We start from the raw sequence: 27841 nt of genomic DNA, 5'->3' as shown, positions 1-27841 counted from the left end.
AGAAAAGGTGTTAAAACCAATTCTCGCCCAGGACAACTGGAAGCTGCTAGAGACTGGAAAATGCTGGCAGATGTTGGTCAACGGCTTATTTTTCCACCTGAGATTGCCACCACTAACCTTCGACCAGATATTGTCTTGTGGTCTGGATCAGCACGCCTTGTTCACCTGGTAGAGTTAACAGTGCCATGGGAGGATGCTGTAGATGAGGCGTATGAGAGGAAGAAACTGCGGTATGCTCAACTAGCCACTGAAGCGGAACAGCGAGGATGGAGAGTTCGGGTTTACCCAGTGGAAGTGGGTTGTCGAGGATTTGTGGCACACTCTACAACCCGGTTTCTCAGAGACGTCGGATTCAGTGGCCAAGAGTTGCGTCGCACAGTGAAGAACTTATCTGAAGCAGCAGAGAGGAGCAGCAACTGGCTGTGGTTGAGACGGAAAGATTCTGGCTGGGGACAGGTAAGTAAGCTGGGCTGAGTTGAGTGGGGGACGGAGGGGGGTGATGCTGGGACGCCAGAATCACCGTCGAGCCCTCTTGAGGTGTCGTGGGCTAGTCGACGAAACACTGAGGATGGAAGGTGCCCACTTGAAAACCCCAGAGATGTACCCTACTTAGCTCAATCCAGACGGTTGTCATGCTGATGCGCTGGGGAGGCCGCACTTTGGTTGATCCCCGGAGCCAGCATCGCAGCCGTTGTGTGTGCTGATGCGCCAGGGAGGCAAAATAAGCTGATCCCTGGAGCCAGCATTACACTTCAGCCATTAACACCAGACAGAAGGATATCTACATCACCATATGGAAGGAAACGTAAATGGATGGAGACACATATGGATCACATTAGTTTACTGTAAAGCTACGTCTTAGTTGGTGCTTATCTTGGCGAGAGCCGAGTTCAAATCAGCATGAAGTTTTAACATCTACTCTCGTGTAATGGAAATCAGAAGCCTTTATGTTTTTTGTTTTTTTTCTTTGTTGTTGTTTCGGTCACATTTGAGTTGATTCAGTTCTGATTCTGTTATTTCACTATGCCGTTTTTCTTTTAAATACATTTTAATTACTGGTACATTGTCCGTAGAGAGTGACACGGGAATGTAACTTCAGTCATGTCCCGTCCTGTCATAAATGTTCCTGTCCCATCCCATCCCATCCCATGAAAGAGTCATAATTTCCAATCTTGTCCAAATTTTTCCCGTCCCATCCTGTAACTTTTTTTAATTCCCGTCCCATCCTGCCCTGTCAAAAAAAAATTCCGTCCCATCCCATCCCGTGATAAACAGAGATCAACTATTATTTGGAGGTACAGATATTTTCGTATTCATGTATAAAAGTTGGGTTTATAGAGTTTTACATTAAACACTACCGGTATACTACTAGTAATTTGTTTTTAGTTTTTGTTTTTTCAGAAAAAAATACAGTGCAAGCATAGAGTCTTTATAAGCACAATGTGAAATATAATGATGTAATATATAAATTCAGTAATATGAAAACAACTGTTTAGAGTTTTGTGCGGCAGTTTCAATTTCTAAATCGGTTACTAAGCAACCCGGCTCAGAGATTTTAGTATGTCAATGCCACAATAAACTGTCATTGAAATACAGTATTACGAACCATTAATTCATTAAAAAAAAACACAAAAAAACCCCACAAAAAAAAACATGGTATAATATTTCATAAACGTTCAGGGAGTATCCATCATGTATTTATTTATTTAAAATCGTAGTATTATACATACCCCTTCAACGTAGCGCCGAAGAAGTACCTCCAGAAAATAGTAGCTGCTACGGCCAAATCGTAGCCTTTGACATCTTTGCATTATGCATTATGATTTGCACATCGAGAGAGAGAGATATGTTAAATACATGCCAGTAGCAATCCACAGCGTTCGGTTATTCTGCTAGTATCAATAATTCATGTATCAATATTGTTAACTAAAGGACTGACATAACTATACAATTATGGGTAATATGAAATATTTTAAGTATCAATCGATGTTAAACGTAAGGGTTTTTATTAACCATTCCGTGTTGCCAAGACGCTGATTCTCCGCGGACATCTGCTGTCCCTGGTTCGTCCACGTTGGTGTTGTCGGAGTCTCTGTCCGACTTTGAACTGATTCGGAGGCATACGACTCAAATTGATACAGGAGACAATCCCTGTTTTCTTTCTCTACATCAGATCCATCACTACATAATTCACATTCATAAGCACAGGCCCACCGAGAGAGCGGGCAGGACGGGGAAATTTCCCCGGGGCCCTGATGAAGGGGGAACTTTTTTTTTTTTTTCTTTTTTTTTTGTGTAATATATATATATATATAAAATATTTTAAAACAACTAGCCCTGCACAAGACACTTTGCGTTCCCACCACCACATTAAAAAGTAAAACTCGTTCTGCACACCGAGCCGATGTGCTTCTGTTGTGTAATGATTGTGTATCCAGGCGCTGTCAAACACTTCCTTTCACACAATGATTTGAACTTTCGCATTTCATATTTTACTACGCCAAAAAGCTGAAAAAAAGGCATAGCAATTTAATCTATTTTTAAAGACTTTTAAAAACTTTAAAAGAATCCTAAAGTTGCACAATATATACCACAGTATGAATTATTCTATTATAAAGATCTATAATTTGCTCAAAACAACGTGGTGCAGCAGTTTGTTAGAAAAATTGTATTGTGTAAAATAAATAAAGTGCTTTCTTCAGCAGGTGGTAAACACAATTAGAGAATGATCGGTTATATTGCTTAAAATACAAATATATTTACCAATACAGGCTATTAGTTAAGAGCAGAGATGAGTGGTTTATTTTTGGCACGGGATAAATAAAATAGTGTATAGCAACACCATTAAAATGTTGTTTATGCTAAAAACGTTTGTTATTTGATGTTAAGTAAGCTTCCAATTAATGACTATTAATTAATGACTATTACACGTGTAGTTACCTAAAACAAAAAGTTTGAATACTGTAAATAACTTAAACATAACTACTTTGAGAGAGTAAACTATCCTGCTGCAGATTTTAATTGAGATATTGAAACTTCTACGCGTCGTTGACAGATTCCTTCAAACTCATTATCAAAATACTGTATCGGTTGAAATGATCTTCCTCAGACACTGCTAAGATTGCAAGTGTCATTGCTTGGTTTAGACTACAGTATACTACAAAGTCGGGTGAATGTAGTGCCATGGGGGGCGTGGGCGGCAGCGGGACATACAAATCCTTCCCTGGGGCCCATGACGGCTCTCTGCATAAGAGGTGTCTGAAACTGATAAAATTAGGCTACTCTCACTTTCACTGTCGCTGTTAACCATACTGGCAGATGCAAGGAGCCTGAAGTCACAGTCTCCTGGCCCCACACCAGGACATGGAGATCGCCCTCTGTGTATTTCTGGGTATTATTTGATTCATTGTAGCGCGATTAAACATAATTTGGTAAAATTAATTTGATTATATGTTCAAGTGAGACCTGTTCATATTATTTTGTTTGTTTATGGTAACAGTCAAGTTCCATGTCATAGGCTCTTTTACGACTTTAAAGAGCAAAAAAAACACTCTTCCAGCCTGCTGGTGGCAGAGTAGTCCCGTTCCTTCCCATTCCCAGAAGCTTAAATCCCGTTCGTGCCCGTCCTGAAAGGTGTTTTTTTTTTTTTTTTAAATTTCCCGGTCCCGCCTGTTCCTGTGAGCTTCACTCCTGTACCATCCGTCCCGCAAAATTGAACACCATTTTTTTCCCGTACCGCGGGAATCCCGTGGGTCACCAGGGGTCCGGTGGGAGTCCCGTCTTCATGAGACTCTCTATTTATTATCTAGTTCCGGAAATTCATCTCATACTGTTCTTCCACAGTTTTCCATTAAAAAGATTCTAATTTAATTCTGGGTCTGACATTATTTTTTAGCCAGCGGTTACTTATAGATATTAAATGTTATAGAATTAGAACAGGTAAGTGGTGGAGGAATTTGAATCAAAGGTGATCTGTCTGTTGAAACTGTGTATGAACTTCAATTTTTTTTAATTTAAACCCACAACATGAAAGTAGTTTTCACCCACCACAATTAAAGTGCTAGTTTTTAAATAGAATAAACCATCATACTTGGAGAGCTGAGCTTTTAAGCTATTCTTTTTGTGCTTGTGATTCTTATAAGATTATTTGTAAATGGTTAAAATTTCACAAAAAAGGTAGCTGAGAGTTTTAATAAGTTAATATGTGTTTTAATAGGTTACAGTCCTAGAGGGGAGATAGTTAGGTGGCTGTATGTTTTGGAAACAAATACATATTGTTTTACTTAAAATATACACATTACTTGCTGCTAATATTTCCTCTGCATTCCATTTCTATGAAAAATGTTGTTCCTCTACTCACATTTTGGAAGTAATAATTAGCCAGCATGTTCCCTGAAAATCGCAAGCTAATATCCATGGCAACCATACAAACTAATATGAGATATGTGTGGGTACCAGTTGTTTATTCTCTGTGTCAAAATGATTCAGTCATTCCTTATGGCTTTTATTTTAACTAAAGACAGCATGCACGTAAAACAACAATCTGCTGTAGATTTGGCTTGGCTGCGTTAACAGAAGCATACAGTATTTGAGGTGTGAGAAAGGAGAAACAAATACCAAATTGTTTATGGAGTATAAGTTTAGGTTTTTGATTTGTTAATTGTGGGTGAATTTCTGAAGAAACTGAAACTGTATTACAGTACATTAGTTTATGTTGTGTAAGCTGATGCTCAAAAAGTCCCTGTGCGAGAGTTCATATTCGAGATGTATATAAAATTTGCATAATGTTTTAAAACATAGGCCAGAGGTAATACAGTATAAAACAGTGTATTTCCCTTTCAAGTACGAAATGTAACCATTACCTGATGGGTGTTTACCTCCTAAAGACCCTGAAACCTGAATATTACAGACGTGCTCAAATTTGTTGGTACCCTTACAGCTCATTGAAATAAAGCTTCATTCCTCCTGAGAAGTGATGAAATTAAAAGCTATTTTATCATGTATACTTGCATGCCTTTGGTATGTCATAGAATAAAGCAAAGAAGCTGTGAAAAGAGATGAATTATTGCTTATTCTACAAAGATATTCTAAAATGGCCTGGACACATTTGTTGGTACCCCTTAGAAAAGATAATAAATAATTGGATTATAGTGATATTTCAAACTAATTAGTTTCTTTAATTAGTATCACACATGTCTCCAATCTTGTAATCAGTCATTCAGCCTATTTAAATGGAGAAAAGTAGTCACTGTGCTGTTTGGTATCATTGTGTGCACCACACTGAACATGGACCAGAGAAAGCAAAGGAGAGAGTTGTCTGAGGAGATCAGAAAGAAAATAATAGACAAGCATGGTAAAGGTAAAGGCTACAAGACCATCTCCAAGCAGCTTGATGTTCCTGTGACAACAGTTGCAAATATTATTAAGAAGTTTAAGGTCCATGGAACTGTAGCCAACCTCCCTGGGCGCAGCCGCAAGAGGAAAATCGACCCCAGATTGAACAGAAGGATAGTGCGAATGGTAGAAAAAGAACCAAGGATAACTGCCAAAGAGATACAAGCTGAACTCCAAGGTGAAGGTACGTCAGTTTCTGATCGCACCATCTGTCGCTTTTTGAGTGAAAGTGGGCCCCATGGAAGAAGACCCAGGAGGACTCCACTTTTGACAGAAAAACATAAAAAAGCCAGACTGGAATTTGCTAAAATGCATATTGACAAGCCACAATCCTTCTGGGAGAATGTCCTTTGGACAGATGAGTCAAAACTGGAGCTTTTTGGCAAGTCACATCAGCTGTATGTTCACAGACGAAAAAATGAAGCTTTCAAAGAAAAGAACACCATACCTACAGTGAAACATGGAGGAGGCTCGGTTATGTTTTGGGGCTGCTTTGCTGCGCCTGGCACAGGGTGCCTTGAATCTGTGCAGGGCACAATGAAATCTCAAGACTATCAAGGCATTCTGGAGCGAAACGTACTGCCCAGTGTCAGAAAGCTCTGTCTCAGTCGCAGGTCATGGGTCCTCCAACAGGATAATGACCCAAAACACACAGCTAAAAGCACCCAAGAATGGATAAGAACAAAACATTGGACTATTCTGAAGTGGCCTTCTATGAGTCCTGATCTGAATCCTATCGAACATCTATGGAAAGAGCTGAAACTTGCAGTCTGGAGAAGGTACCCATCAAACCTGAGACAGCTGGAGCAGTTTGCTCAGGAAGAGTGGGCCAAACTACCTGTTAACAGGTGCAGAAGTCTCATTGAGAGCTACAGAAAATGTTTGATTGCAGTGATTGCCTCTAAAGGTTGTGCAACAAAATATTAGGTTAGCGGTCCCATCATTTTTGTCTATGCCATTTTCATTCGTTTTATTATTTACAATATTATGTTGAATAAAAAATCAAAAGCAAAGTCTGATTTCTATTAAATATGGAATAAACAATGGTGGATTCCAATTACTTTTGTCAGTTTCAAGTTATTTCAGAGAAAATTGTGCATTCTTCGTTTTTTGTGGAGGGGTACCAACTAATTTGAGCACGTCTGTATATACCAAAGCTGCCCCAAGGGTATAAAAGGACGGCATGCACAGATCTCGGCACCATTTGTTAAATTCTGTTTCAGGGAACCAGGGTTATGATAATAAACTAACATTCTCTAGTAGGCTCTTGTCAGCAGTTCAGGTCTGTAAGGAATCGGTGATCTCTAAAGCTAATAAGATTTTAGAGTCTGAAATTGCTTTTAAAAGGTGACATCAATTTAATCTGCCTAATTAACTCTGTCCAAATTCTAATCTAAAAACAAGTGTTAATAGTGTCTTAAATAATATTTTCTACAGATGTAATTTCCTGTAGACAATTGGACATACTTAATGCTAAAGTAAACTTTAAAAGAAAACACAAAAAAGCTGAAAGCTGTAGACTTCAGGGTTTATTTTATTCTTTAATTATTTTTCTGTGTGTGTTTCGGGGTTGGGGGTGGAGGGTGCAAGACCTAATAAACATGCTCACATGAAGGATTCTGAAGTGTATGAAATATATACTGAGACTATATTTGAAGAATATTGAGAAATATACTCCTTAGCATCATATATGAATGAAAAGTTAGGGGAAATGTCTTCTGATGTGTATCATCCTTTTTTACAGGTTAAGAAAAGTTTGGCAGAGAAGAAAGTGCTGTGTTAAGAATGGCATACTTACAATCTCACATGCAACAGTAAGTTTTATTTTAGATCTTTTAAACCCTGAAATCTTTTCATGTCCAGGGTGGGGTTGTCTTGTGAATGACCCCATCATGATGCAGAAAATTCACTTAACCCGAAACCGATTTGAAGAAGAACATCTGAAAACACAACCTAACTGAAGCAGTGAGCAGCAACGTCCCAGTGCGCGTCGGTCTTCCAATTAAAGTTACAGTTACCACATTAGCTGTGCAGTACATAAGAGAGTAATGCTGTATGCAGAATTAAATAGCAAATAGCAATCAAATAGCAACCTAAATATTCTACATATGTGCATTGTGGAGATTTTGTTTAGACAAAAAGTTCCAAGCAGTAGTTACATCATATGTAATTAACTATAACATTAATATTATGGATCAAATATATAAACACATCTCGCTATACAGTACAGACCATTGTAAATCAAGGCTACGTTTATTGTATTTTGCCAGTAATTCTTGACAGTTGTAATGTATCTATTAGAATACAGTGAATTAGCAGTACAGCTATGGCCAAAAGTTTTGCATCTCCCTATATAATTAAATAATTATATAATTGTCTCAATCCAAAAAAATATATATTTATGTGATGCAAAAGTTGTGACCATAGCTGTACCACCTCTCTCAGCAAAAAAAAAAAAATTGTAAAAACTTAATAGTTGATAGTTTTCCAGCAAGGATGTTTAATTTTACTATAACCATTAAAATATTTAATATATAAAATGTAATACACTGTTAGCATTTTGAATGTTTGCACACATGAACAAAAACTAATAGATTATGTTAGTATAAAACTATTTAAAATATAATTAATATTAAAAAAAAAAGTTTTTGATCCACTGATCTTTGGCATGTTAGGCAAATGTGCTAACCTCTACGCTATAGTGATGTAATCACCTCACACACAGAACTGACAGGCAGGCAGGCAGAAAGCCTGTGTAGTGAGAGATACAGAGCAAGCATTAACACAAGAGCACAACCACACACATTCAACTAAAAAATAACGGATCCCTAGGTTCTCCCACCCCCTTCCCTCCCCAAGTCAGTCAGTATAGTTCATTGTCCCTGGTCTCCTACATGGCCACCCAGCCGCTACACTATAATGCTTTTATTATTAGCCAAGGACCCGGACCAAAATGAGAACGAAAGAACCTCACGAAAGAAGATCCCCTCACCACAAAAGAAATGACATTCTAAATTCGTCAGAGTACTTTTTTGCCAGAACAGCTGCTTTTTTTGTGAGAGGAAAACTTTTTTCGTGAGATGTGTGACGATAAAAGACTTTAAAAGATAAAATAAACACATTTCCCACTCACAAAATGAAAAGGCAATGTTACAGTCAATCTTATGGAGTCCCAATTATATACAGACATGTCATGGTTTACTAAAGATATATGATTTTCAGGCAGTTTCAGTTTTTTTTCTGATTTTTTTCTGATGAAAGAAGATTTAGACCCTCGCGAAAAAGTATATTTCGTCATGAGGCCATGTGGCAGGATAGCTTGTGATGATGTCAGACCATGAAGAATATGGACACAGAATGGTGAGTGAATTGCACTGGTGCGCAAATTTATTAAACAGAAAACAAAACACTTTACAAAACAAAATGGCTCGTTGGCCAAAACAAACAGACAAAACACAAAACAAACCGAACACTAAATAAAACAGGTGTAAAGCCAGCACGCCTAGCAATGTTCTATTCTTTTAGTTTCAGTTCTTACTGTCTCGCTCTCTCGTTCCACCTCTGAACACCCTCCCCAACCAGCCAAATCTGCGGGTTTATATACATGTGACGTCTCCAAATTAGTAATAAATTAATCAATCAATCAATCAATCTGGAGGGTCACATTCTGCACGGGTTTAGCATGGATGGGGAAGTTTAACCCCATCCATGCTGCAATTACAACAATAACAAAACATCATGTTTTATACAAATTAAACAATACAATTTAAATAATAACACAAATACAAAATAATACGTAACACACACAGTGGAGGGGGGTACCCCGTCACAGGCCAATTCCTTTTTTCGAGATCAAACATCTAACTGCAAGAGCTGTACTGTGCATGCTCAGAACCAAAATTTCAAATCCCTATAACTCAGGAACAGATTCATATTTATCCACCAAACCAGAAAAAAAGGCACTGGGCCTTTCCCCTTGTTCCCTAAAATTGTCAAACAAAAATTCCAAACTGTTTTGGAGCTGGAGACTTACAAAAAAAAACCTGGCAAAAACCACAAATTATTTATTTTTTTCACAATCCGGATCTCTGAATCTGCATATCAGAGCAGAACGAAATGGCCCATTTCCAATTAACAGATTAATCAGACCGATTAATCAACTAAAGAGTTGATCGCAGATTAAGCTTGTATAAAAAGGGTTAAAGTTGTGTAAAAATCATAATTGTTGTCTTGTTTTGTACAAGGATTGCTGATAGTGTGCTGCGGATGTACATATGTAGTTGGAACTGGAATGTTTATCAAAGTTGATTTAAATTATGAACCTGTATTCATACAAAGGGCTTGTTGCCAGGTTGATCCTGTCAGGGGGGGTGTTAGCCATATGACTCTTTGTGCAGTCATTAGTTCTCATTTTCTGCAATCTGCACAAAAGCTAATGCTTTGCATTGGTTCAGATTCCTGTTAAAAAGCACCATCTATCTGGCTGCATTTTTTAAATACAATGTTATATTATATACAGTAGAATAAATGGCAAAGTTATTTGTGAATTGTGTGGTGCTTTTAAAAATGTGCTTAACTAGCGATTTACATCTGAATAAAATTAGGCAAACTTTATCAATCAGTACGTTTACATGACAAAACTGAATCAGAAAACTAATTTTCTTAAAGCGTTACTTTTCTCTATTTACATGATTAACGATAGAGAATCTAATTAGAATTCAACTGTATACATGGATTTAAGTTTTCAGAAAATGCAGGATATTTTCACATGCAAAGTACTGTAGTAGCTTAAATACGATTTGAACAGACCGGACATTTCTGCGACAGAACGGAGACCAATCCAATATGTTTTATCGAAGTGTCAGGTCTTAAATTCAAAGATTACTATCCTATACCTCTATTCAGATTCCCCACAATGAGCAATCTGCCTTTCCAACAGTTCACCCTGTTCTATATTACCAGATTCTTTTGCAGACATTATTTTAAACTATCATGTCATTTTAAAACTGGAAAACATTTGCTGCTTCAGTATGGGCTATTAACAAATACATACAGACTTTAACAAATGTATTACTTTATCCCTAACTTGACAAATGGATGCATGCAGACTGACTACAGATTATTATTTTCTCTGTTTTCTAAAACCACATGCAGGAGAAAAGGGTCAAAGTGTGCACATGTGCAGTGTGCTATTTCAATAAGTTTTCTGAAATGTGTGTTTACATGTTATACATTTTGTTAGTTTTCAGAATTTAATCAGAAATTTCTAGGTGCTGTTTTCCGAAAACTGACTTTCGGAATATTCTGATACATTTTCCGAAAACTGTGTTTACATGACTTTTGATGTCAGAATTAGTTTTCTGAAAACGTAGTTTTCCGAAAAATATCGGAATTCTTATGCTCATGCTGAATGTTATCAGGAATGGAAATAAGACTCTTAGCAGTTTCACCCATACCACCCATAACATGCTTGATTAGTCACAGTGTACAGGTAAGCTCAGGTGAGTCTTACTAAGCTCTTAGTAAAACCAGTAATGGATCAAACTGCTATGTAATGGAGTCTTATTTCCAACCCTATAATTACTTATTTCCAAGGTGTGTACATGGTTGAGAGCACTGTGTATGTTTTATTACTGTCTGTACAAAGAATTTTTAAATATAAAAAATACCACTGTTGACAAAACTTGTTTTTTTTATATCTTTGTTTAGTCCAACAGACAGCCTGTAAAACTGAACCTTCTCACCTGTCAAGTAAAACCAAGTGGAGAAGACAAGAAGTGTTTTGACCTGATATCCCGTAAGTGTATTTCAATATTAATGTGTCATGTTAAACCTAACTGTATTTAAACAAAAAACGGAATGTCTGCAGTGACAATATTACTTGTGTTTCAGAAAGTGTTGACATATTTTACTGCATAACCTAAGAAAAGTTTTCACTGATTTTAGTAGCTAAGATAATGCTCCTTTATCGCTTTTCTCTAATTATTTTAATTGTATTTCAGATAACCGAACATATCACTTCCAGGCAGAAGATGAACAAGAGTTTGTAATGTAAGAAACTTTTATATAATGAAAAAAAAAAAAAACTCCTGTCACTTACATCGATTTGCTGTGACTATACCAAGTGTCCGGAATTAAAATAAACACTTTTTATAGCAAACGTATATTTTATTTTTAAAGAATATTTTATGATTGGTTAACTGAAGGCTTACAAGCAGAGATTTCTTTAACCTACAGTAGTATAGTTCCAGTTGTCACTTTCTGCGAGTTTGCTATATTTTTTGCTTTAAAAACTTCACATATGAGACATGACAAGCAAATAGAAGTGCACTAAAGGTTAGATCTAAGGAATTTTTTTTTTTTTTCTACAGTATAACAGACTTTCTGATAACACTTTAAAAATGTGGTTTTGTCTGGCACTGTGGAACATATTTCTATTTAACTAGTTGGCAGGCATATATTGCAATTTAAATAGGACCAGACAAACATGCACTCTATAGATTTGAATAATTGAAAAAGCATCACAAAAGAAGCTGTTAGTTCATCAGCACATCCTACTTTCATTTCATTTATTAATTTCTCAACAATCTTTTATCCCTAAACCTCTGATGACAAAACAAATATGAGTCAATTTAAATAAAATAAAGCTGTTCCGTTATTAAAACGAACAAAATAATCAGTAGCTCTAATTCTGTATTAACAGACATTACTTACAGAAATGCTAATTCTTTGTAGATGATTGTAGGGGTAAACTACAGGTAAATGTAATCCATGGTCCTTAAGCAGGGGTCAATTCATATTCAGTATTTCTTAATAGTTTTTATTATTGCCTATACAGCAGATTTTCATTGAACAAGGCAACTCTTCTGCAAAGAGTTTTACTTCACAACCATCATAGTTAACTAATTCAGTGTTTAAAGTCTAGCAGATCAAGTCAGCATTCAGTCAAAGGATTTATCTAGAAGACACCCTGCTGGCATGTGTTTATGCGATCACCTATGTGATTTTTTTTTTTATTTCAGTGCCTTCATTGATACCATTCTCTGGGCAAAGCACATATAGTTCTTCATTATCTGTTCCAAAGGCATTTTGTGATGATAGTGCAGCAGTAAAACACTGACATCAAAAATACTTATAAAATAGTTCCTTATGAATACCTGATAAATAAAAGAAGCACATGTCACAGCAAGACTGTTTTTTTATTTGTTTGTTTGTTTGTTTGTTTTTTTTATAAATAATGCTTTAAGGAATCTCAACGTTTTCTTGCTTATACATATACTGTAGTTCTAAGAGGTAAAACCTTCCCACAGTGTATTCCAAGGCAACTTATTGATGTGTATGAAACAGCTGTTTAAATCTGCTGGTGTTTAGCACTACGTATCTCACTCTGTACTGTAACTGATTTTAAGAGCAACATGTCTAATATCATGAGAAAATACATTTGTTGTAAATAAAATCAGATATATTTGTACAGATATACTGAAAGCAAATTTACAGTTGACGTCTGCTTTTTGACAATAGTTATGGTCCTTGCATATCTTCAAAAATTCTATTTCACATCTGGTATACATTAAGTCGACAGTAGATTTTGTTAACGCACTGATGTATCGGTAATGTTGCTTTTTTTTTTTTTTTTTTTTTGTAAATGTATTGGCTTATAGTGTATTGGCTTATATATTGTATTGGCTTATTTGTAACATTATTGCTGTGCAAGTCCAGGCTCTATAATGCTGCTGTCCCCTGGTACACCTTATTGATCTCCAAAGTTGTATTATTCTGGTTTAAATAAATGCACATTTTTGAAAGATAAGACCGTAGTTTTTAGTGAGTTATATGTAGGGGCTGGAAAAATGATTTTAATGAGAACTGCTCATCTGTAATGTAATGCTATACCCACAAGATGTCCGTTTTGGCTCAACATATAGCCTAGTTATTAGCAATAATTAAATAAGCGCCATAACTACAGAATATAAGCAAACATCTATGACCGTAGTACTCACCTGTGGCTCTTTCAGCCATTTGAACGCTGTTCCAACCAGGTCCTAATGGCTTGATTGAAATCAAACAGGCTCTGGACTGTTCAGTTGAGTAATTAAGGACATGGTTGGAACAAGGCCTTGGACTGGAATGGATTAAAAGCCACAAGTATCATTAATGTAAGACATGATTGATTCTCAAAAACACACACACACACACACACACACACACACACACACACACACAACATTTTAAAGAGCTATGTTGTAGTTCTACAACTCCCTAACCTAGCTTTTGGCAATAAATATGGGCTTTTAAATTGTTAGCTATTTTTGATGATGTAAAGTTAAAGCATTACTGGTATATAAGGAAATCCTTTATGAAGTAGGACATTTATAGCAATTTTGTATCCATTTATTTAATTATATTCTGTTTTTTTTCTTTTATATAGTTGGATATCAGTGTTAACCAACAATAAGGAAGAAGCTTTAAACATGGCATTTCGTGGGGAGCAGAGCACTGGTGAGAACAGCTTAGAAGATCTTACTAAAGCCATTATTGAAGATGTTCTGAGAATGCCTGGCAATGAAGTCTGCTGTGACTGCGGAGCACAAGGTAGGAAGTCATTTGTTATTAAATTCTGTTCGTAAAACTATAAACCAAAGAGAGAGAGAATGAATGAAAAATAATCCTCATTTGCTCATGTTCTCAGTATGTATATTATTGACCCTACTATGTCTGAAAAACATCTCATCTGTATTAATATTAAGTTAATACACAGGGTTCTCCCCAGGCCTTTTCAGCCAGGCCACCTAGTTGAAAACCCCTTGCCTTTTAACGATAAGGATTGATTGTGCTGCTAGCAGACTAGATCAGTTGCGCGTTGCTGGGTGAAAAAAAAAATCAGGGAACTTACTACATTGAACCAATTATAGAGTTGAAGGGGTGGGTTTTCCATTTGAAGCACTTTGAGAGGCTGAAACGATAAAATGACTGCTAAAAAAATAAACGATTATTTTCGATGCAAAATCGTTACAATAAATGTGGAAATTACCAAACCAAAATGCATGATGAAAAAGAAAAGTGAATTGGAAGAATTCTTTGTCTTATTGTATATTTATTGTAAGGCCATTTTATTTTTCTGTTTAAAAGTGCATACAAAAAAAAAACATTGTGATGGTGGGCATGATGTTATGTTGGGGGGGAAAAATGGAAATGTCTTTTTTATTATTATTGTTATTATTTATTTCTTAGTAGACACCCTTATCCAGTGCGACTTACAATTGTTACAAGATATCACATTATTTTTACATACAATTACCCATTTATACAGTTGTTTTTTTACTGGAGCAATCTAGGTAAAGTACCTTGCTCAAGGGTACAGCAGCAGTGTCACCCACCTGGGATTGAACCCACGACCCTCCGGTCAATCCAGAGCCCTAACCACTACTCCACACAAGGAATTGGGCGGTATGATGTGCATGCTCTGTCAGAAACATAAAAAAGATTGCAAAGGATCAGGGGGTAAATGGAGCAGTGTAGCCTGTGTACGAATTAGGGTGGATTATTATTCATTATTTGATTTCTTGTTATTATTGAAATTCTCTGTCTTATTATATATTTAAGTTAAGGCCATTTTATTTTTCTGTTAAAAGTGCTCCCGGCTATAATGCCCTTCCCAGGGACCCAGCATCATAAGGCTGTTTTTGTTGCTTTTGCCAATACGAGACCGGGACTGAGGTTACCGAACTGGTACCGACCCGGTGCTAAAGTCACCGACCCGGTAACTACCCGGTGCTAAAGTCACCGAACCAGTACCGAACTGACCTGGTGCCGACCAAGTTCCAAACCGGTACTGAACCAGTGCTAAATTCACCGACCCAGTACCTACCCGGTGCTAAAGTCACTGAACCAGTACCGAATCGACCTGGTGCCGACCAAGTTCCAAACCGGTACTGAACCGGTTCTGAACTGGTACCGACCCGGTGCTAAAGTCACCGACCCGGAACCTACCCGGTACTAAAGTCACCGAACCAGTACCGAACCGACGTGGTGCCGACCAAGTTCCAAACCAGTACTGAACCGGTTCTGAACTAGTACCGACCCGATGTTAAATACACTGAACCGGTACCGAACCGGTCCCACTTGGGTCTTGACCCACCCGGTCGATATACAAGCAGATTGAGGCAACAACTGTATACTTTACATTACATTGCTTGCTCCGTGCATCATGCCTGGGTTCCATCCCTACGAGACATGCAAAGCCAATCTGCCTAAGGAGGACAAGCAAGACAGTTGCTCTTCCTGCCTGGGGCCAGAGCATAAGAACATAAGAACATAAGAAAAGTTTACAAACGAGAGGAGGCCATTCAGCCCATCTTGCTCGTTTGGTTGTTAATAGCTTATTGATCCCAGAATCTCATCAAGCAGCTTCTTGAAGGATCCCAGGGTGTTAGCTTCAACAACATTACTGGGGAGTTGGTTCCAGACCCTCACAATTCTCTGTGTAAAAAAGTGCCTCCTATTTTCTGTTCTGAATGCCCCTTTATCTAATCTCCATTTGTGACCCCTGGTCCTTGTTTCTTTTTTCAGGTCAAAAAAGTCCCCTGGGTCGACATTGTCTATACCTTTTAGGATTTTGAATGCTTGAATCAGATCACCGCATAGTCTTCTTTGTTCAGGACTGAATGAATTCAATTCTTTTAGCCTGTCTGCATACGACATGCCTTTTAAACCCGGGATAATTCTGGTTGCTCTTCTTTGCACTCTTTCTAGAGCTGCAATATCCTTTTTGTAACGAGGTGACCAGAACTGAGCACAATATTCTAGGTGAGGTCTTACTAATGCATTGTAAAGTTTTAACATTACTTCCCTTGATTTAAATTCAACACTTCTCACAATATATCCAAGCATCTTGTTGGCCTTTTTTATAGCTTCCCCACATTGTCTAGATGAAGACATTTCTCAGTCAACATAAACTCCTAAGTCTTTTTCATAGTTCCCTTCTTCAATTTTAGTATCTCCCATATGATATGTGAGGTAACCACTGGTTACCTCGCTCCATGTTGAGGTTTCTCCTCTAATCAGTACATTCTGTTTTCTACATGTTAACCACTCCCTAATCCATGTGCATGCATTTCCTTGAATCCCTACTGCGTTCAGTTTGAGAATTAATCTTTTATGCGGGACTTTGTCAAAAGCTTTCTGGAAATCTAAATAAACCATGTCGTATGCTTTGCAATTATCCATTGTCAATGTTGCATCCTCAAATAAGTCAAGCAGGTTAGTTATACATGATTTCCCTTTCCTAAAACCATGCTCACTGTCTCCCAGGATATTGTTCCCATATAGGTAATTTTCCATTTTAGATCTTATTATAGTTTCCATAAGTTTACATATAATAGAAGTCAGGCTTATTGGTCTGTAGTTACCTGGTTCGGTTTTGTCTCCCTTTTTGTGGATCAGTATTACGTTTACAATGTTCCACTCTGTCGGTACATCCCCTGTGTCAAGAGACTGTTGTATGATCTTGGTTAGCGGTTTGTAAATAACTTCTTTCATTTCTTTGAGTACTATTGGGAGGATCTCATCCGGCCCAGGGGATTTGTTTTTTTTTAAGAGCTCCTAGTCCCTTTAACACTTCTGCCTGTGTTATGCTAAAGTTATTTAAAATTGGATAGGAACAGGTCGACATGTGGGGCATGTTGTCCATGTCCTCCTTTGTAAAAACCTGTGAAAAGTAATCATTTAATATATTTGCTATTTTTTTTCTTCATCTATGATTTTGCCATTTGTATCTCTTAGACATTTAACCTCCTCTTTGAATGTTCTCTTGCTGTTATAATATTGGAAAACCATTTTGGAATTGGTTTTAGCCCCCTTAGCAATATTGATTTCTATCTCTCTCTTGGCCTTTCTAACTTCCTTTTTGACTTGCGTTTGCAGTTCCAAGTACTCTTTCTGTGTAATTTGTTTTTGGTCCCTTTTAAACGCTCTATAAAGTGTCTTTTTTCGCTGAATATTTTTTTAATTGATCTATTAAACCATTTTGGCCATTTTGTTTGAGATTTAGATTTGTCTACTTTTGGGATGTAAATGTTTTGCGCCTTGTGGCAATGCGCCCCACCCCTGTGTGCATTTGTGTGTTATGTGTTGTATCTTGGGTGTGTTAATGTTGGTGTATAGTCATTGGTACACAGGATATAAACGGGTCTGTGTTTCACGTGTATTTAAAAAGTGTAGATTTGTATTTAGGCACGAGGAGAGCACAAATCACTTCACGTGCTGGTTAAATGTAATATGTGAGCACGGGGTTGCACAGAATTAATTCACGTGCTGGGATTCAAGTGAATAATTAATTAGTAATTGAATCCCAGCACAACAGTATATATAGATGCACGTTTCTTTCACTCAGGGTTGGGTGTTCGGTGAGTGGAGAACGTGATTGGAGACGGAGGTAATTGTGAAAAGAAAGCGTAAATAGTTAAATCTGCTCACCGTGTTTTGTTCGTCTGTCTGTGCACTGTTTAGTTCGTTTTGTTTGTCTTTTTATTTTGGCGTATAGTGCCGTGTCCTGTTTTGTGTTCCAACCTTTTATTTTCTGTTCTGTTTATTAAATGCTGAGCGAAAGCATTCGCTCAGCTTCACCAAACCACAAATCTCTGTCTGTTTATTTCCTGCTTCTGGTCTGACGCCACCCACTCCGGCTGTCTTTGTGACACGCCTTTAGTACTACATTTTTAAAAAACAGCCATCCTTTTTCTGTGGATGTTTTCTCTATTTTACTCCAATCTACTTCTATTAGTCTCTGTTTCATACCTTCATAGTTTGCTTTTCTAAAATTGTAAACCTTAGCTTTAGTCATTACTTTTGGGGTTTTAAAAAATACTTGAAATGAGACCATGTTGTGGTCTGAGTTTGCCAATGGCTCTCTGACCTCTGTTTTGTTATTCTGTCTTCGTTATTTGAAAAGACCAAACCAAGGCATGCCTACCCTCTAGTCGGTGCCTTGACAAATTGTGTTAGGAAGCAGTCATTTGTCATTTCCACCATTTCCATTTCGTCCGTTGTCCTCCCCACCGGGTTCTCCCATTTTATAGGGGGGAAGTTGAAATCCCCCATTAGTATGGCTTCTCCTTTTCTACACGCATTTCGAATGTCATTGTATAACAGATTATTTTGCTCAGCGTCTGAATTTGGCGGTCTATAGCATGCTCCTATTATTATGCCCTTTGAATTTTTGTCCATTATTTTCACCCATATTGATTCTGCATTGTTTTCTTTGTCCAGATTTAACACCTGGGCTTCAAGACTATTTCTTATGTATAGCGCTACTCCTCCGCCTCTTCTGTCCTGCCTGTCTTTCCTATACAGTGTGTACCCACTAATATTATATTCGTCTCCATCACTCTCAGACAACCAAGTTTCTGTAACACCTATCACATCGTAGTTACTTGTTAGTGCAGTAGCTTCAAGTTCTAACATTTTGTTTCTGAGACTTCTAGCATTAAGATAAATACATTTAATAGCTGTCTTACCTAGGTTGTTGCCCTTGTTTTGATGTGGTCTCCCTTCTGTTTTTTTATTTTCTCCCCCCTTCCTTTCTAGTTTAAATGCTTCTGGACCTCCTCAAGGATCCTTTCTCCGAGTAGATTGGTTCCCTTTCTGTTTAAGTGCAGTCCGTCCCACCCATATAGATAGTCCTTGTTGTAGAATGTGTTCCAATGTTCAAGAAAGGTGAAGCCTTCCTGTGTGCACCACGATTTCAGCCATGCATTTTGATTTTGTATTTCCAGCTGTCCATATGGTCCTTTGCAAGGTGCCGACAGGATCCCAGAAAATACCACAGTTTTGGTCTTGTCTTTTAATTTCCTTCCTAGCTCTCTGAATTTGTTTTGCAGGGATCTTGGCCTGTCTCTTCCAATGTTGTTTGTACCGATGTGGACGACTACTATCGGGTCGTCTCCTGTTCGTTCTAGGAGCCTGTCCACATTCTCAGTGATGTGCTTGACAGAGGCTCCTGGAAGGCAGCACACTGTTATAGTAAGGGGGTCCAAACTGCGAACTGAACTTGTTGTGTTTCTCAATATGGAGTCCCCAACAATCATGACCTCCTTTCTTTTTGCTGCCTGGCCAGCACTGTTTATATGGTCCTGGATGTTGTTCCTTTCATTCTCTTGATGTTGGTTTTGGTCATCTAAATGTTGAAGTGGCTCAGATTTATTGGATGTTTGTATTTCTGGTGGTTGTGTGTGACAAAGTTTCTTTTTTTCCCTGCTTCTGCCTATCTGAACCCAGCTGTTTCGACTCTCTTCCATCTCCCTGGTGGCTTTCAGTCTGCTAGGGGTGCAGACTTCCATGAATTGTGGGTGTGTCAGCTCCTCAAGCTCCTGTTGCTGTCTCATTTCCTCCTGCTCCATTTCTAACAGACTTACTCGTTGAAGCAAGTCCTGGATCGTGCAGCACTTTACACCAAACTTGGTTGAGCTCCTTTGGGTTTTCTCGGATTTCCCACATCATGCAGTTGTCACAGATTACTGGCTTGAAGACCATGTTTTTTTTTTTTTTTTTTTGGAAGTTCAGTTTAGCTTCTGCAGCTGTCAACCTGCTTTCAAACTGCTTCTAACTGCGCTGTACTTGTCCACGACTGTACATCTCCCACGCTGTCGCTTCCATATGCTGTCGCTCTGAAAAGAGCGACAGCTCTAAGGAGGCACTGTTTAATCACATTTTCTACGAATTATGAGCCCCTTTCTCCAAGTGCAAGCTTGAGAAGTGGTTATCCCGCAGCTCTAAACGTTCTGCATCCCTTACTCCTGCTCAGCGCTCTTCCCCATCATCCTCTCTAAGAGAGGTTGGTGCATCCTTGCCCCATGGCTCTGCACCAAGGGAGAGTGGACGACTCACCCGTGAAAGTAGCCCAGGCAGGAAACTGTCTTCACAGTCTTCTTTATCCTCCTTGAGTTCTGCCTCTCCTTTTCTGGCTTACAGCAGCCCCATATTGGCACAGGAAGATCTGGTTTTCAAACCTGATGCAGCTGAGTAGCCAGCCGTGGAGACTGCCCGAGCACCGCGACCTGCTCAGTTAGGCACGGGGGACCTTATGGCATCCCGACCCATCGAACCTGCAGGTCTGGGTCTGGCCCCTGAAGGGCTGCATTTGAGCCGTCTGTGACTTTCCACAGGGTTATTGACACCCTACAGAATGCCACGGCAGCGTCCACGCATTCCTAGTACGGGTACAAGTGGGGTGTCTTCTAGACGTGATGTCTGCCTCGTCCCATCACAGTTATACTGCAATTTTTGCAGTACCTTTTTGACGAGGGGAAATCCCCCTCCATGTCTCTGTTTCCTTATGAGCTCACTTCCTTTAGGGGCAATTTTTGAAAGGGGTTTGACAGCTTTGTCCACCTATGAAGGACATTTCCTCGCTGGAGGCTAAACATGGTGCTTAATGCACTCATGAAGCCTCCATTTGAACCCCTGCATTCAGCTGAGCTGAAATTGTTATAATTTAAAGCAGCTTTCTTGCTCGCTATCACCTCCGCAAAATGGATGAGTGAGATGCAAGCATTCTCTATCCCATGGTCAAGCCCTGTCTAAGCAGCGGGCGGTCCAAGTGGATAGCACAGTCAGTTTATGCGGCATATTGAAATCAATACAATATAGCCCGCAATTTAGTCTGGGCTTTGTAATAAAATCAACGTCATTGTGAAATAACGTATTATAATCCTGTTGAGTGCTTGGAACACTGATGAAAGTCATTCTACACATTATATATTATTATTATTTACACTACATTTTTCAGGCAGAATGACTGTGCCACCCTGAGTGTGACAGTACAAAAAACAAAAAACAAAAAAAAGGTGCGTATTCTAAGCTCTGCACAGATCAGTGACCTTCGGGACTGATGCTAAACGAAAGCCAGAGACTGTTGCATTTTACAATGCAACGAAGTACGGTGTGGATATACTGGATCAAATGGCACAGCTGCATTCTGTCAAAGGTGGTACTCGCAGGTGGCCTGTGGCTGTTTCTGTGTTAATATTTTCGACCTGGCAGCCATCAACGCTTTGGTTTTGTATAAGGAGTGCACTGGCAACACAATCACTCGGAGGGACAGCATTTTGCAGCTAGCCCTGGAGCTACGGCAGAAACATTTTGATAAGAGACATGAAAGCCGGCTGGCAAATGCCCCTCAACCTTCAGCCAGCGCTGCGCCCACTGGCACATGGAATAAAAGACAATGCCAGGTTTCTAAATGCAATGAAAACAGAACGTTTGATGTCTGCGCCCGTTGTGAAAAGGCAAGTCGTGGCAAATGTACTGGTACAGTTGAAAAGCGTGTTTTCTGCGTAGATTGTACTTAGAAAGCTGTATTAGAACTCTGAACAGAGAGACAGCCTTTGAACTCTGTTTCACTCAAAGTGCTTTCACGTTGCATAAGTTATGTTATATTTTTGTTTTATGCTATTATTATAACTAGTTATTTATGTTTTATAATTGTATATGTGCAACAGCTTTCTACACCTGTTTACACAGAAGTTTATTGCTTAAAGTTTATTTTATTACAGTTTTTCATGTTTATGTGCGCTTTTTGAAAAAAATAAGAAAACAGTTTAATTTTCAATGTAAATACAGTGTTTCTGCGGTGAAAATGTTATGTGTGATGTTCATAAATAAAAATATGAAGTTGTATCCGATTGTTTGTTTTTAAATGTTTTATAATGGAGCCGCATACTTTGCCGGTGCGGCGGTTGTATGTAGTCTGAAATCTCGGTAGTTCTAGTGTTAAAATGTATTGTTTGTTTATTTCAGAACGGGGTACTACCGCCCCTGTGCATATTTTGTATTTCTCCCCATTTTATTTGTTTCATATTTTTGTTATGAGTTGTTTATTTATAAATGCGACGGCGAAAAAGACGTGTGTTTGTTATTGTGTGGTAGCATGCAAAAACTTGTGCAGAATGTAACCATGCCCGAACTGATTCATTGAGTGTTAATCTGGAGATGGTCACAGGTATAAAAGCCTGTAGCTTTCTGCATTGTGGGTTCGGAGAAGGAACGCATGCGTGAGTTAGATGGGAGAATATCGAAATAAAAAATGAACTAAAAATAAAACTGGAGTAGCCTACAGGATCAGTGAAAGAGATTGCCCAGCCTGACTGAGGTATTGTTTTGTTTTTATGTGTTTGTGATTTGTTTTGTTTACCTTTTTTATTTTGCTCTCTAAGAGTTGTTTTTGTAAAAATATTTTTGTTGCAATAAAAACGGCGCACAATAGCACTTTCACCGCAGTACCTGTCTGGGTTGTCTGTCAGCTGTCTGGTCTGGGTACTTCATCACCCTCAGCTATCCTGTCACAGTAAGAAATGTACTTTTTGGTATAATCAAGTGGATACTACTGTCTTTTGGTGGAAAAGTAATAGTGAACTACCCTATCTGGTCATAATCTGGACAGATGCATTCTACGTTGTTGTGTTATTTTCATTCGTTTACAAAAATGCATACTCCTTTATGATGTTTCTGTTCTTTCCTTCATTCCCTTTTTGTGCTGCAGATCCTAAATGGCTGTCAACTAACCTGGGCATTTTGACATGCATAGAATGTTCTGGAACACACAGGGAAATGGGGGTGCACATTTCAAGAATCCAGTCTATGGAACTTGATAAACTAGGAACTTCTGAACTCTTGGTAAGTTGCTTTACTATATTTCATATTATATTCATTATCAAAATTATTGTATTATTGTTTGTGAAGTTGTGTATCAAAAGTAAAGTATTGCATACAATATGTGTTGGTGGAGTAAAACACATGCCTAAAATATTTAATTACATAGGAATACTTTTATATCACATATCTGGGCTTTGATCGATTAAAAAATAATTGATCTTGTCTACCTGATTTTTCTTTTTATTCAATGTATTTCTTTCTGACAGCATACTTTTTCTTCAGCTAATTAAAGTAAAATAGCCCTCAATAAATTACATTTCTCTTCCACTCGCCTAAATATACATATATATATATATATATATATATATATATATATATATATATATATATATATATATATATATATATATATATATATATATATAAATGTTTTGCTTATCTTGCGGTATCTTTACATGCTTAATTACTATTCCAGTAAAAGTACTGTACATCTGAACAAACTCAAAACCAAGTCTCTCAAGTAAGCTGAGGAAGCATATCAGTGTTGCACATCATTTTTTATTTATGGGTTTCAATGCACAGGGCAGCACTAATATACTTCCCCACCTTACTTCAGAAAAACTTTTCAGTCTTTTCAGAAGTACTTTTTAGTAAGTATGGAAACAATTACAAGGTTACAAGCATATATAACAGATGCTCATATAGAACACACACACACACACACACACACACACACACACACACACATAATAGAATATTAAATAGGAAAAAAGATTATATAAATTATCCCTTTAACCCCATTTAACCACAGCATGCAGTTGCTATTGTATTACTTACCTTAAATTTCATTAGGTGCAATTATCTTGGCCTTTGGACAATATATTTTAAAGTATACATTTTTGAAGTGCATTCAGTTATGTTGTGTAACAGCATGAGCTGTATTGCTATGTCAGAAAGAGATAATACTGAAGTGTCTTTCTTTTTACAGCTAGCCAAGAATGTAGGAAACTGTAGTTTTAATGAAATTATGGAAGGAAACCTCCCTTGTCCTTCACCAAAGCCCACTCCATCAAGTGATATGTGAGTAAAATAAGTTTAAAAGTACATTACCTTTAAATGCCAATCAGATAGACTTACCGTATTCCTTTGACATTGCTTGGCATGTCTAAAAATACGGGGGTCTGATCAGCATTTCTGATCTGTCCAAGCTGGTACTGCTTGTTAGAACGGAGCCTAATAGTGAAACGTTGAAAATGTAAAAGCTTCTCTTCGAATTCCTCAGGAAGCTAATGATGCTTCTTTGAAAAAGGCTGCCTGCTTGTCAGGGAGGATTCGAGATCTGCAATGACGTTTGTTTGTCTTTTCTCAGCAGTAAGTCATGTTGCTGTTTGTGTACTCGGGCAGTGATGTCTTTGTTCGTCTTTTGTTGGCGATTTTAATACATGCATCGCTGTACTCGAATTTAAGCTATTTTTGAAAATAACATTTCGGTTTAAAATCTCTGTCAAATTCGAAGAAATACAGTAATTGGAAAACATTTGAAGCTTTTCGTTTTACATTTAAATAATAAATTCACACACAGTATATTTTAGTTTTTGATACAATCAAAGCCGACACCTGTGTCTTTAGTAGTGTAAAAGTGTATAACTTAAAGATATTCAGGAACACCAGTTCCCTTTCAAGTACGAAATGTAACCATTACTGAATGGGTAATGGTTACATTTCTATTTCAGGGAACCAGGGTTATGATAATAACCTAACGCTGTTTACATAATATGTTGCATACCTTTTACCTTTATTATTTTTTAAGTATTACAAACTTTTTTATATTGAAAGAATATATAGAAAAAACAGTTTTGCATACAAGAGAATACTGAATTATCCCAGTTGATTATAGTCAGTATATGTTTTCTTTTCCAGGACTGCACGTAAAGAATTTATTAATGCTAAATATGTAGATCATAAGTTTACAAAGAAGACCTGCATATCGGCAGCAGCTAAAATGAATGAGCTGTTTGATGCTGTTAAATCCAGAGATTTACTTGCACTAATACAAGTCTGTGCAGAGGGGGTAGAGCTGATGGAGCCACTGCCAGAAACTGGACAGGTGAGGCATCCGATTTCTAAAATGTTGAATGAATGAATGAACAGTTGCCTTTACATTTCTGAAGAAGGGTAGCAAACAGTTTAAATGTACACAATGTAAATGTAATAACGTCAGCCTCCCGTAGCATATGTTACAATAATAATTAATTGTTGTGAATAGGGGAAATCTGTGTCTATGGCTGTCTATCAAACAAAACTTGTAAATGATGTCCCTCTGATAAGGTTTCCAGAACTGCAAGTTGACAATGTTTGAGAGATTTCCTTTGCCACTAATGCCATCTTTGTATCCTGTTTGCTTTTCTCAACATTAGTGAACAGAAAAAACAATGTTGAGCCCCTCTACATTGAAGCTGTATATAGCACATATATACAGCACATATACGTGCACATCTACTCATTGCATTTGAAATTCTTGTTTTCCAGGAGCCAGGAGAAACAGCACTTCATTTCTCAGTGCGGACTGCAGACCAGACTTCACTTCACCTGGTTGATTTTCTTGTACAAAATAGGTAAGAGCAAACAGATGGCTTCTCCATTGATCTTCATTTGTTGTTTTGTTCAAAATGTCAGACATGAAGTCAGTAGTTTAGCATTTTAAAATATTGTTTCAGGTTTTTAAACAACAGATCACATAACAAGTAAGGGTTGTAGGAAAAAATATATATGTCCATTGAACTCAAATTGTTAATAAACTTATGTTCTAAGTGTTAAATGCTGTTAGTTTCTCATTTATTTGACAGATTTACAGCAGTGCCTGCTCCTAGTGTGGCCCATACAATACATCCTTGCAGTTTCAAAGTATCCAAGAAAAGTGCTAGAACTTGAGCTGCATCTAGGTCTCAGTAAATAATGATTATGGTTGCTCAGCCACTCCAAGTCAGATTTTAATATCTAGATTTGTATTTAAGTGTCTTTCATGAAATGTTATGTAATTTCCATCTGATGGATATATTATGAAAGTAATCTGGTAATATGAATTGAACCATACTTAAGCGTTCATGGGTGTGGAAAAAGGGTTAGAAATATGATTGATTATTGGTAAACTGTGGGTAAATGTTTGTTTAAAATGACAGCGAAATAAAAATATTGCCCCTCAATTCTAAAAGTACATCAAGTTTTATACTACGTCACAATTTGAATGTAGCCTCTTCAGCGGGTATATTCAGTATATGCCCTGTTTAAACAAGTGTACTGTTTTTACAATAGGTGTTCTTGTATTCATGTTTAGTGGTAATCTAGACAAGCAGACTGGAAAGGGAAATACAGCTCTACACTACTGCTGTATATATGAGAAACATGATTGTTTGAAGCTGCTTCTGAGAGGCAAGCCAACTACAGATATAAGTAAGTAAGCTGATTATACAAAACAAAACACAGAAATGAACTGATCTTTGGAACACTTTACATAAACAGTATTCTGTTTCTTGTTTTGTTTCTTTTAAAATTAAAACCAGATATGTTTCCATCTGTCTTCACCAATAAATCACAACACATCTCTTACTGCTTTAGCTAACCAGAATGGGGAGACTGCATTAGACATATCTAGAAGATTGAAGAATACACAATTGGAAGAGCCAGTAAGAACTGAAATTGTTATTGTAAAAGAAAATGTGCCTGCATGTTTTTAATTGTGACTCAAGCTGTATGAGCTCTATTTCAACCAGCTCCTACCAATGGTTTGCACCAGCAGCTATGCTGTTCCATATTAGGAGTTACATTACAGTAGTCTAATTAATAATTCACAGGAATTAATGGCCTAGAGCAATTTGACCATTAAACATGTAAAGGAGGGGGAAAAAAACATGAATATTTATACTTGAGCCCAGAAAAAAAGCAGGAGAGTGGATGCTGTTCCAATTTAAATCACATAGTGGCACTTGTGTAGAGAATTTTTTAAGGTTGAGCTTTTGGCAGCTGTACTCAAAATGTTACTGTATGGTTTTCTATAACCAGATTGTAGGTATTTAAACATATATATTTACAGGCAATTTGCTTTACTTGTTCGAATGTTGCAGATGTGTTTTGCAAAAGTTTGTTTGTAAATTATTATTATAGACTCTGTTAATAGCAATGTAATGTCACTTGACCCACCCCCCGGCATTAATTGTACATTATTGATTCCCAAGTCTTATATTTAAATCTAGATAACCTTATTTAATAGTGACAGCAGGTTATTCTCCAAAGAAAGTTACTGTAATTTAGTATTTCATTAAAAGTGTTCTAATAAACCTGTGTTTTATTTTATTTATCATCTCAGCTTGTCCAAGCGTCTGCTGGAAAGTTCAATCCACATGTTCATGTAGAATATGAATGGAATCTCGGGCTGGAGGAAATCGATGAAAGCGATGATGATTTAGATGACAAGGTAAGACAGAAACAGAATTGAGTGGTTGTCAAATAGAATCCTTCTTGCCCCACGCAATTCAAATAGAATCCTCCTTGCCCCACGCAATTCAGATAGAATCCTCCTTGCCCCACGCAATTCAAATAGAATCCTCCTTGCCCCACGCAATTCAGATAGAATCCTCCTTGCCCCACGCAATTCAAATAGAATCCTCCTTGCCCCACGCAATTCAAATAGAATCCTCCTTGCCCCACGCAATTCAGATAGAATCCTCCTTGCCCCACGCAATTCAAATAGAATCCTCCTTGCCCCACGCAATTCAAATAGAATCCTCCTTGCCCCACGCAA

At 37.6% G+C, this 27841-nt stretch overlaps 1 protein-coding gene across 4 annotated transcripts in view; it reads left to right on the top strand.

The window, feature by feature from the left end:
- Positions 1-27841, top strand: part of LOC117400265 (arf-GAP with SH3 domain, ANK repeat and PH domain-containing protein 1-like) — a 311371-nt gene that overhangs the window by 221449 nt on the left and 62081 nt on the right. For all 4 annotated transcript variants that reach the window (XM_059022596.1, XM_059022595.1, XM_059022593.1 and 1 more), the window contains 11 exons: positions 7139-7208; positions 11104-11191; positions 11397-11445; positions 13823-13986; positions 22931-23064; positions 24032-24123; positions 24964-25150; positions 25573-25658; positions 26378-26493; positions 26659-26726; positions 27407-27514. In XM_059022596.1, the coding sequence (XP_058878579.1) occupies positions 7139-7208; positions 11104-11191; positions 11397-11445; positions 13823-13986; positions 22931-23064; positions 24032-24123; positions 24964-25150; positions 25573-25658; positions 26378-26493; positions 26659-26726; positions 27407-27514 (1162 nt within the window). The remainder of the gene's footprint in view (positions 1-7138; positions 7209-11103; positions 11192-11396; positions 11446-13822; positions 13987-22930; positions 23065-24031; positions 24124-24963; positions 25151-25572; positions 25659-26377; positions 26494-26658; positions 26727-27406; positions 27515-27841) is intronic.

This window comes from Acipenser ruthenus, chromosome 4 (assembly GCF_902713425.1).
Source record: "Acipenser ruthenus chromosome 4, fAciRut3.2 maternal haplotype, whole genome shotgun sequence".
NCBI classification, from domain to species: Eukaryota; Metazoa; Chordata; class Actinopteri; order Acipenseriformes; family Acipenseridae; genus Acipenser; species Acipenser ruthenus.
This window is presented reverse-complemented; position numbering and strand designations above follow the sequence as displayed.